Below are 12,023 nucleotides of genomic sequence, written 5' to 3'. Positions count from 1 at the left end.
AATACCTATCTGATGAAAAGAAATCCACATGCTGGGCAGAGGAGAAAGAAAGACACAAGCAAAGCTCTGGATATGGAAATGGTTGTTCCATAAATAAGGGAATTAATGGAAATCAAAAGCCTGGTAACACTGCACAAGGCAGAAGGGGAGAGACTCGTGTATAAGCCCATGTACAGGCAGTCCTGGAGCAAGGTGCCTAACAGTAACAGAACCAGCTAGGAAACGTTTCCACTCAGGACTTGAGCACTGGGATGTGCCCCAGACACTGCCCTGCTGCCCCACAGGATGCTCTTAGTGCTCAGCTCCTGCTCACAACACTGTTCCTACTGCTCTGACATTATCTCTTGGTCAACCGTGCCGCTATAAGCTAGTGGGGTGAAACCGCTCTTGTTCTGCTGGGCTTGGTGGCTCTCAGCCACGTCTGGGCTATAGGGTAACCAGGAAGAGAACACGGTCCCCTTCTCTAAAAAAGTTAGTTTCACCTATTTTAAGGGAAAGAAGAGGTTGGGCTCATTCTAGGGTTTGCTCCAAAGATGAGGCAAAATTTTGCACTGCTCAGACCAGGCAGATATTCAGTCACGGGTTGGGTTGGTTGAAACACCTGGGGGTTTGTTTGCATAAGCAGAAAAGCAGAAGTATTTGTGATTACATGCAACAGAACTCAAAAAGCCTGTTTCAGCCCACCAGCCCTGTGTCCAGGCTCAGAGGTGGCAGTGGGCAGGAGATTCAGACACGGTACATGAAGGGATTGGTACTTCCACGGTTAAACCTGGGCTGAGTTTGGCCTCCTTTGGTTTTATGTTTTTTTTGTTCTGTGTTTTTTGGATTACCATGTGAACTGACAATGCTCTAATGTCCTTTGCTAAGCTGCACAGAGTGTGTGTAAGGTGTGCCCAAAGTGCTACCTCTGCAAGCTCCAAGTGTGTTTCAGACGGGTGCGCTGACGAGAGGAGTTCACGCTCAGGAAGCACAAGCCGAGCACACACGGCCCAGCACTGCTGCCTTGCTCCCAGGGAGCTCCCCGTGAGCAGGGCTGAACTGGACGCTGCTCCCACCCCCCTTTTACACTGGGCAGAGCGAGGTACGGCGGGCCCACGTACTGACCCGCCCCACAGAGCCCAGCAAGCACTGCAGCGCTCCGCTGCCTACGTGTCAGTGGAGCAGAGTGATGCTGCCTACAGCAGTAAACTCACAGCCCTTTGGTAGCTCAGCTTTGGGCAGCTTCTTGCAGCTTTTTTTGCTCTCCCAGCCTTGCTAGAAACCTGATGCCTTCTCTCCCAGCCAAGGCAGGGACGTGCCGAGCGACCTCATTTTGGGAGGAGGAGAAGGGAGAGGTTCCCGGCTGTCGCTTACCACTGGCTCGACAGTGAAGATGTCGTCGGAGAAGAGCATGGAGTCCCCCCGCACCTTTGCCCGCTCGTTCTGGAAGATGCGGGAGAGAACGGAGAGGCGCTCTCGCAGAGTGGGGTCCACAGCACACTCCTCGATGAAGCGATCCATCTCACCCTCCTCCTGCCGCTGCAGCCTGCCACACAGCCTGAGGCCACAGGGAGAGAGAAATCAAGCGGATAATTCAATAAGCAGCATATTTGCAGATGCTGCCGTGCGAGAGCAGGGCCGGCGACGCGCTCAGCGAGGAGCTGCAGCAGCACAGCAAGGGGCTTGCCCAGAGCTCAGGGGTCCTGCATGGGCCAGATCACTGCTCTCCAGCACAGCAGGTGATTTTATTCTGCAAGTACAAGCTGAGAAGAGGGTTTTGAAAGCTAGCAGGCCTCAGCAGAGCCTCCTGGCCAAAAAGCTGCTGCTGCAACTACAGGAGCATCCAACCAGCTGCCCCACCTGGCTTCTCCTACCCACGGAGCTGCTCGTGGGAGGCAGGGAGCAGAAACACGGGTGCACCCACCCCAGTGCTTCACCATGTCTCAGCTGTGGCTTACCAGCATTAGCTGTGTTTCCTCCCTTTTGGAACAGAACACGGTATCTGCTTTCCGCTCCTTACAGGGTTTTCCACAATAGGGTCCCAGAGCATTTTAAAAGCAAACTAATAGACTCGGGCATCACATCAGCTGGATGAAATGGATGGTTTTATACACGTGAAAACAGAGGAAAGGACTTTGTGGAGAATCACCCAGTGAAGTCAGGACCAGCACCTCTGAATTCAGCCCCTTCAGTCCAGCCTTGAACAGCCTCATCTTCCCCCTCTTCCCCACCTTCTCTGCAGAGCTTGCCCCAGTCTCTCCCTATGCTGGCAGCAGAAATCATTCTGGTGTCTAAAGATCCCGATCAAGAGATGAGAAGGGAGCGCTGTGACAGAGCAGCAGCTTCCAACCCGGCACACTGCTGTCCCCCTTCACGCTCCAGTCCCCTGGCCACGAAGACCCAGCAGGTGACAGCTCGGGGGGAATGAGCGGAAGGCTCCGTATGGGGCAAATTGAGGTGACGCAGAATAAAAAGGATAGCAGTCATCACCCTGCTAAATTCAAATGCAATTAGAAAGGAAATACAGTCGTGGCCGTTACGAGCTGCACACAGACAGAGCCTCAGGCAAATGCTGTCACCAGTGCCAAAAATACTTGCTTTGGCTAGCTCCCCATAGAGCGCAATAGGAAATCTTTCTCCATGGCCGACCTACAATGCTTTGGAGTAGGAGAAAGCACTGAGATGAGCGATCCTGACCAAACCTCCATCCGCAAACAGCAATCCCACCATCACATCCCAGGAGGGATGCGGAGCAGAGCCCTGGATGTTCCCCTCCTAGCGATCTGGGTCTCCTGGGGCCACATCCCAGTGCAGGGCCCTGCACTGCCTCCCCCCGTGGAAAAGTCTTCCCTGCTGTGAGGCCTCCAGCTTCTCTAGGGTTTGCTTTTCTCTTCCTCAACTGCAAAGAAGTGGTGCAAAACCCATATTTGCTAGGCTCAGAAAGCTGAACATCTTGTATAGCGCCCCAAGCACACCCATATTTCTAGAAGATTCTGTATGCATCTCCTCAGCCCCAGGCACCCCACAAGAATTATTTTGTAGGAACCCCATCCTCAGGGACCAGCCCACCGAGATGCGAGGCAAAGAAGCAGATATGGGCATGCAAAGCACAAAGGCGCAGTGAAATTCTGTGTTTCATCTAATTTCAAGCCCAAACGAATCCTTCTCCAAGGAGCTCAAAGCAGCCCTAACTGCACCATTGCTGCACTCTGAATTTGCAGGTTCAGCTCAGGTATTTCCTGGGCAAAGCTCAACAATTCTGTGCAGATGCTGCTGTCCCTCAGGGACCCAAGCATGTGCCCCATGGATGAACACAATTGATACCCAGATAGTTTTGTGAAGCCCCAGCTGTTCCTCCTGGGATGGGCAGCCCCAGCAAGAAGGACACACAACAGTGTGTGCAGCAAGGGGGTGACAGCAGAGCAGGAACATTGGAGCCAGGGCCATCCCTGAGGCTTGCAGCAAGGAAGACCAGAATGCCCCAAAGCCTAGAACCCAAATCGGCATGAGATCAGATGTAATCGGGGAAAAAAAAATCACGTGGATGTTAACTGTGCGGAAACGGTGGTTGCTTCTGGGGCAAAGGGGATGGCTCAGGGTCCAGACAGAGACAGGTGGGAAGAGATGGTGAAGGCAGGGTTCAGGGAAGCACCAAGAGAAGGTCATGAGGTTTTCTTTTAACACATTGAGCTTGCACTCAAGTCACACGCTTTGTAATTAAAAATAGAGAACAGTGGAAAACTAGCTTTAGCCTTCAAGGCATTTCTGACCTAATTATGTTGAACTTTATTTGCTCAGAAGCCCTTAAAAAGTGCTCCAGTTTAAGGCAGCTTCCTGATCAGCAATAGGCTCAGAGTAACTCTGATATACCTACATCCATCCAAGCCTGAGAAGTTGCACAGGGATTCCCTAAATCATCCAAGCTTGTAAGTGTAATTTTCCCAGGCTGCACGTGTTCTACCTGAGATGGAAAATCTCAGGCGGAGAGGTGGAAAAAATGGCTGCCTGAGATGGAAATCCCCAGCTCCACCAAAGGGACTCCCTGAAGGACCTGTCCCAGCCCTTGTCCCTTCAGCAATGCTGTCACAGTCTGCCCCACCCCTCCACGCAGGGAGCAGGAGCCTCAAAGACTTGCCTTCTCTGCAGACCCCCTTGCCCCTAAGGGATCTGGAGAGAGCCAGCCTCTGAAGCAGCAGGTATCTCATTGTGCTGGAAGCGCAGCAGCACAGGGCAGCTCAGCATCCTGCAGCAGGAACCCCTCTGCCTGCTCGTTATTGGCAGAGGAGCCTTCTTCTTATCAAAGCTGGAGCAAGGGCACCACGGCAGGTATTCTAGCAGGGATGTCACCTGCAGCTGTGCTGAGTGCTCCTACTGAACGCAGTCCTCATGGACCCCCATAGCCCTAGGGTCCCCAGATCTCAGCACTTTGTGCTCCCATAGAACGTCAGTTTGCAGCCTGAGGAAATCCAGACGTTGCGATCAAACTTTCCTCCCCAAAATATTACCCCCAGCTGGAGTACAGGCAGAACTCCTCAACTGCTGAGCTCCATCGCCCCAAAGCTCTGCATCACACACCCCGACACCTCGGATGGTTTACTTGTCCCAATCCATTTGGGATCACCAACACCCCTTTGAAGCCACATGCGTGTACCGTGCTGAAATGAACCCTGCAAACAAACCTCAGCTTGTGCTGATCCTCCTCTTCCTGAGTAACAAAAGCCTTCCACTGGAAGTGGGCTATGATTTCACTCCGATTGTGGATGACGACGGACCTGCGGTTTGCCAGCGTGAGGTAAGTCTTCTCGATTGTCAAGGAGTTCCTGTCCAGCCTGATGTTGACATCTACAGCTGCTCCATAAAGGCTCGTGTGAACATCTTCACCTGCAACAAAGCAGAGTCCTGGCTCAGCTCAGCTCGTTTGCTGGAAGAAGCACAAGGAACGGAGCAGAACCCAGCTAACAGAAATAAACCAGCTACAGCTTTCAGCTGGATTATCGGTTCCAAGGATCAGCGCATTTATCACCTCCTGATAGCTGCCCTGGGCACAGCACGAGGATGTCTGGGGCACAACCTTAAGCACTCCGTTTCTGGCTGTCCTGTAGAGGTTTACCCCTAAGCTGACAGCACTGACAGTGAGATTTTCAGATGCGTCCAGGTGGCCATGCCACTGAGGTCACAGGGATTGCTGCCTCAGCCAGGGACTTCAGGGGTGTCCTCGGGGTCTCCTGGGGGCGCACCACCAGCACCGTCCCTCCTGATTTGCTTTGCAGACAGGCAAAGGTGCTGGGAGGCACGTGGGGCAAAGCCTTCGGGGAACAAGGCAAGCAACAGCCAGTGGCAGGGCTTGGAAGAATTCGGCCGTCCTGCCTCCGTTCTGCTTTTAAGGGAGCTGCATTGGTGGCGGTTTCAGGCCAGAGCTAAGTATGTTGTGAGAAAGACAGCAACTTTCCCAACAACTAGACAATCTCTTTTCTATAGTGGGCAACTTAACATGCAAAAATGAAGTTCAGAAGGGTCGGAGGCAGGTGTGCTTACAAGCACTTCCCCTCCAGTGAATACCTGGCATGCAGAACCACGCAGAACCTGGAACCACAACCAAGAAGTGGAAGAAGCGCACGGTGCCTGGAGAGCGCCCAGCTCAGGCTTGGGGAAACGTCAGCTAATGCTCTACAGCCACCAGACGCCGGTGGCAGGAACCATCACAGAATAAACACCACGAAAACTACGACTGTCCCACTACCTAAAGCTGCAGCCGCGCGGGTCCTGAAGTACCAGGCAGAGATCTGGTGCTGAAATATTGGGTGTAGTTGTGATCTCAAACAAAAAAAAAAAAAAGTTGAAGCATTTCAAATGGAGAAGGGCAGAAAGAATGATTAAAAGCATGGAGCAGCTTCTATATGAAGAGAGGCAGAATAGGATTCCTCGACCTAGAAAACATACACAGGGGAGACAGTTAAGAGGTTTGTAAAAGCATGAATGGCCTGGAGAATGTCAATAAGGAGAAAAACCTCACCATTAGTCATAAGACAGGAACCCAAGGACCCAAAATAATTTTCTCAGAAGTTACATAAAACAAGTAGTACTTTTTCAGAGAACATTCCTCCCGTTAGAACATGCTGCCGTAGGATGCTGTAGAGGCTAACAGCTATAAACCCAGAGAGCAACTGGACAAATTCTTAGAAGACCAAACCATCAGCAGCTATTAAAGAGAGATGAGAATAAAGCCTCCAGCCCAGCAAACCGCCAGCTCCAGAGCCCACGGGGGAATACAGCAACGTGCAGTGTCTCCATGTGCTTTGCCAAGCAGCCTTTACTGCTGCTTGCCTGGGTGGGAGCCTGGGCACAGCCCCCCCCGTGTGCACCAAGGGCTGTCCCACAGGTTGTAGGGCTGGCCGGAGCACCCCACCCAGCGAGCAGGAAATCGCTCGGTGTCCCCAACACCCTGTGCCACGGATCAGGGCATAAGAGCGGCCGCCTGCCTCCCATCCCAGGTGCCAAAGTGGATGCAACGTTTCATTTAAGACTCGCAGTTGTTTGATGTGTAAGTTACAGTAAAGTCCCTGCTGTGACAGGGATGTAGCACTGGGTATTTGGCTTGACGGGGTGGTGTTCATGGTGTGCACTTGGGGATGCTCTGCTGCCACGAAGGCACGTTCACTGAACCCAGACTTCTCTGCCCTATCATTATTGACACGGCACCTTTATCACAGGCTCTCAGCTCTCTCCTCCTTGCACGTTTTTCATACACTTCCTACAGAGGGCAAGACACGGCTCTCACTCTGCAACCTCAGCGAAGCAATGCCTGACAAGGAAACACAGCTGGACTTCTCATAGAGCCTTACAGCAGATGCTCTGGGCTGTGCACTCCTGAAATGCATGCCCAAACAGCAGAAACACCGCTGTTTTACTCCAGAAGCCATCTGCATGACTGCAGACTGGCATTTTTGCACATCGTAACTCTTTATAATCTCAATAAGAAATCACGTATAGGGTCACCCCTCCCAGGTCCTATTCTGCAGACCAAAAAAAAAAAAGGGGGGGGGGGGAATACAGAAGAGCTAAAGAGCTAAAGCATCTTTCAGAATTCTTCTAATACTATACAAGCTTTGTAGTGCAAGAGGGGATAGTTTTCAGAAAAGCACAAATTATTCCAAAATAGAAAGACAAGTTTTGTTTAGCCTGTAAATACAGCTCAATGAGCAGATAAGAAAACCCTTGAACAAGATTTCAGAACAAACTCAGGGTTTTTATGAAGAACGCTTTCCTGCTATTCAACAGCTTGTACTTTCCCCTGCCTTGATCACAGCTTTGAGCACTAGGAAGCCAGCAGGCAGGCTGCACAGATATAAAGCAGCACCCTGCTGCATCTCCTCTTCACCGAGGAGGTATTGCTCCTCCACCCATGTCACTCCCTTTCTGCTGAATTTGGATCACAAATCTTTTAGGAGAGCACTCCAGTCAAATCTGGAATATTTGGGTAGCACCAGAAGTGAATTAATTTCACTCGGAGTATGTCAGAAGATTGTCCTTCTCTCATCTCTCCTATAAACACAGCCAAGGAGATGCAGATCCAGCCCATTTTTCATTAAAAAAAAAAAAAAAGAGAAGAAGAAGAAACAAAAGCAGAGCTCTTCACTCCAGAGGGTGTTATCGTACCTCCAGATCACAAGATCTGGAGCCGTGAGACAAAAATGGGGGCAAACAGACGGAAAACAACGGCCAGCTGGCAGTGGTCTAAGCAACAGGCTGCAAGCTCCTGAGGGAGCAGAACTGGCTCTTTTTTCTGGGCGGGAGCACCCACCAGAGCGTTCCCCACCATCCTCCCTGGAACAGCCTCAGGAAGCCGTGCTGGTCTTGTTGTGGGGTGAGACCTCCTGGCGCAGGGCTGGGGGGGGGCTCCCTGGGGGCTGGAGGAAAGGACCATGAAGGCAGCGTGCTGTGAGCTGGTTTTAATCATCACTGAAGGATAAGCTGGGGTCCCTGACTGGTGCAGGAACTCTCATCCTGCTCACCTGGCAAATATTTGTCCAACGTGCTGCTTGGTAAACCGTGCCGCCCTTCTGCTTCTCAGGAAAGGAGGCTAACAAAGGGTCAGTTCTGCCCTGAGAAGCACCCAGGGTTAGTGACACCTCTGACCACCTTAGGGATTTCCAGCAGGGACAGGTACGCAAGGCAGGCTTCCCCACGAGCCTCCTGGCGAGCACAGAGCAGGCTGTGCAGACACCCCAGGGCTTGCAGGGGGGGCTCTGCAGCACCACTGTGCAAAAGCACCCGAGCACCAACGAAGCACAAGTTTGAATCCCCCCTCACCTACCCCCTGCGTAGGACCATCTGTCCTGACTCACAAAGCCCTGGAGAGGTGCAAAGGTCCGTCTCTGTTTGCAAGAGGTAGGGCAAACTTATCCTAATCAGTATAAAAAAGGCATTATCGCAAGTGTTTCCAGAAAATAGGAATAAAGGCAGGAACCATTTGTTAGCTATTAGCTCTTTCAATGCAAAAGAGTGCTTTGGAGACCAATTAAACCCCCTCATCAGCCTCATTGATTCGGGCTATAAAAACCTATAGCCAATCACTTGTGTGAAGTGTTAGTTACTGCTCCTTGGTCCGTTGCAGAGCTGCCGCTGTCCAGATGCAGAGTCAGGAATCAGAAGATGCGTCCCCAGCTTCCCACATCTGTAAGGAGCTGCTGTAAATACACCTGGTGCGGGAGGTGAGGCCCCGGGGTGGGAAGATGGGGTCCCCACAAGTTTTCCACGCAGCAGTAACCATCAGACCATGGTCCCCACGTGTTTCTGTGCTGTGTTACCTTGGGCAGTCCCCATCCCTGGTGTGTGTGAACATGGATTGAGGGGTCGATGCCAAACAGATCTAAAAGCCCTCCTGGGGATGGAGGGGACCCTTCCAGGCACCACGCAGACAAATAGCCATGGAGGCAGAGAGCAGCCTCAGAGAGGATCCACGTCTGGAGCTGGGACAAACAGAGCACTCGGGCCCTCATCCAAGTGCCTTGAGGGACTTCAGGAACGTAAAACACAGCAAGGGCTCCACCTCAGCTAAACCCTATTGCTTATTCATATCAGTCACTGGATTCAGGAAAAAAAAAGTAAAATGCTTTCTCTAAAGAGAGAATCGATATGATTCTCATTTCATTTTCGAACAAGTTCCTGGAAGCCATTGATTGCAATACCAGCCTTACAAGACAGACAACAAGACCCTTGGAAGGAAGGAGGTTCTTAAAGCAAAGAGATCAGAGCCATGCAGAGGAGGTTGTCTCCATCCGAGCACAGATGGAGATCACAGCAGGGAGTGCCATTTTCAGATGCTGTATCACTGCAGGTGGCTGTGATGTTCGGGGTGCCAGCAGACCCATCCTCTGTTCACTTGTTTAGCCTCAAAGAGCAATAGAAAGAAACCAGGCTGGGATTTAATCAGTTTCCTGTATGGGTACAGCAATCACAAGCACGCTGCCAAGCCCTTGCATGGGTGGCCTGGTTTACCGCAGCAAGCAGATCCAGCCAACATGGGTAAAACTGATGCTGGAGGCAGGGACTCAGCATCCCCAAAAGCTGGCATTCCTGGCTGGCAACCCCATGTCAACCCCAAAGGGCTCCAACACATCACAGCCAACTTGCTATTGCTCTGTGGGCGACCACAGAGCTCCACAACAGCTCCCTAATTAGTTGTTATTAAATATGCTTTAATTTTTCCCTGTGATCTCATGCCTTGTTTTCCCCATTCGAGACTAAATGTTCATGCTTTCTCCAGCTGGCAGTTACCTCTTGCTGCTCCATGGCCTTCTACAGCACAGAAAACCTCTCTGTGGTTACACCAAGGAGGGCTGTAGGGCACGGCATCCCATACAGGGCAGGGCATCCCAGGAAAAAGAGCTTTATATATTTCTTAACCAGGCTACTCTTCCCTGACCCAGGCTGGGAGAAGCTCACCTCCACATCATGTCCAGCACTGGAAAAACGCGTGTAGCTGCTCTTTTCCCCTGTACAGGAATAACCTGAATTTGACTGAGAACAAATTTCACTCCCCAGGACAGGAGACATCACTTCATCCACCTCCTATGGGGAACCCACAGGCTACAATAACCTGGCACAGGAAAAATTCAGCCAGAGTGGCTGAGAACTGGGGAGCTGTGGGCAGATGCTGCCAGCTTCTTGACCTGCCCTTGAAGCAATAAACCAAGGAGCTGAAGCCGAGCTCTCCCTCCCTTGCTCTGAGCACACAGAGCCAAAGGAGTGCTGAGAGCTGGGTCTGATCTGCAGCACACGAGTTGAGATTTGCTCCAGGAGAGCTCCTGCCCAGGGATTGCCAGCCCACAACGTAGCGGTGTGCGGAAAGCCGGGGGAAAGTAGGGCCTTCATCTGCCAGACACCCAGATAGCTCCTCGGCAGGCTTTTAGCACTAGGCTGGAGGCTTGCAGCAGGACCAACAGCACCGAGGACTGTTCCTGATCCACACGGTGTATCTTGGCTGGGGGAACTGATTTCTGAAGCTCTGCACCACGAGGAGACAGGACAGTAACGGAGCAGACACTTTTGCTTCAGGGCTGGCTCTGCCTGGATATACAGTCTCCTAAAATTCCCTGCCTCTGATCTCTCCCCTCAAAGCAGGCAAGATCCTGCCCCTAGGCTTTTGCTGCTGCATCACTCTCACAGAGCCACCGACGGAAAATGATCCGCATAATTACTTTTATCACTGACAGCAATAAAAGCATCTCAGTATATCGTGCCTGTCAGCCATGCACAAGCTCAGTGGGGCTTTGCTAATTACTGAGGCTTCCTGTGCTGACAAAAGGATCCCAAGGGATGCTGCAGCTGATGGGAGAAAAGGGTACGAGACATTTCAGAGCTGCACGAGTCATCTCCTGGACTAGAAGTGTGTGGTAGCACCTTGCCATGAGGTCCCATGGGCACTGCAGGCAGCCACGTGTAGGGCCAGATCCTGGGCTTATGTCTTGAAGATCACCCCCCTATTGTACTATGATGCTTCTCGGAAGCAGGAATCCAGCACGAATCAAGATTTAGGGAGCAGAGAATGGATTCTCCTGCACTTCCAGTGCCTTTCCAGCAGTTTCTTGTGGCAGCTGGCCCACCTCTGGTCACCTCAGTGGAGCATCTGCTGTGGATGTTGCTCCTGGCTGCGATGGGACCAGTGGATCTGTTTGCAGCCTCTGGCACAGCTTTGGGAGCCTGTCGTACACCTCCTCACCCTGAGCAAAGCTCGGCCTCCCACACTGTGCTTGCACCGTGCTGCTTACTCATGGCGAGCACTGACCGCACCAGACGGGGCTCGGTGTACAAACAGCGACACACAGAGAGCCAGCCTGGGCATCTCCTTGAGAACTGCTCGAGAGCTAAAAGATAAGCTTCATGCATATGGACTTGCTTGAGACTGGTTTAACTCTGTGAACTTATTGTCCCATATCCATCTGGTGTGGGCTGGGAGTCACCTGGGAAGAGACAAGCCACCAACCAGGCTTCTAGTGGCATCACGCGCAGGACCCTTTTGAGCCAGCAGGTGTACTTCCAGACTGCTTTCAAAAACCCTGCCAGACACCACCTGATGCTGAGGTGATGAATATGGATGCCCTGCAGCCCAGAAAACCCCAAGCCACCTTCATTTCACTATGGGCTGGGATTTTTCACATCCAGACAAGTATGTGGGGGACATGGAGGAGTTTGGACACGTAGACCACTGAAGGCCAGATTTTCCTTGCAAATACATTTTCTTCACACATCTGAAAACTTTGTAATGCAATTTCAGCAAAAGAAATAAAACCACACCTCACGCACCCAGCCTTGTAAATCACAGGGACTCTATGACCCACGGAGAACCACTGCCACCTGCGAGCTAGCAGGTCAATACAGAACAGCCATGCAAGCAAAATGCCTCCCGCCATCCTAAAGTGCTACTTAGCTCTTAGCACTTTTGTTTCATAACAAACAGTCTGGCGGTGGCTCTGCGGCAGCAGCACAGCCGCTTTTTGTATGCGAGTCGTGGGGAGTCTGACTCGGTGCCGGACAAGGCTAGG

General features: G+C 51.8%; 1 protein-coding gene across 12 annotated transcripts in view; it reads right to left on the bottom strand.

Annotated features, from left to right (window-relative positions):
• HYDIN (HYDIN axonemal central pair apparatus protein) overlaps window positions 1-12,023 on the bottom strand; it is a 129,432-nt gene that overhangs the window by 92,388 nt on the left and 25,021 nt on the right. For all 12 annotated transcript variants that reach the window (XR_010834391.1, XR_010834390.1, XM_067004278.1 and 9 more), the window contains exons 8-9: window positions 4,659-4,860; window positions 1,354-1,537 (exon numbers count right to left, since the gene is read on the bottom strand). Coding sequence is in view for 10 of the 12 variants with exons in the window: in XM_067004278.1 (XP_066860379.1) it covers window positions 1,354-1,537; window positions 4,659-4,860 (386 nt within the window). In the remaining 2 variants the exon portion in view is untranslated. The remainder of the gene's footprint in view (window positions 1-1,353; window positions 1,538-4,658; window positions 4,861-12,023) is intronic.

This window comes from Anser cygnoides, chromosome 12, assembly GCF_040182565.1.
Source record: "Anser cygnoides isolate HZ-2024a breed goose chromosome 12, Taihu_goose_T2T_genome, whole genome shotgun sequence".
Lineage (NCBI taxonomy): Eukaryota > Metazoa > Chordata > Aves > Anseriformes > Anatidae > Anser > Anser cygnoides.
The sequence above is the reverse complement of the archived record's forward strand: the minus strand, read 5'-3'. Positions and strand labels throughout refer to the sequence as shown.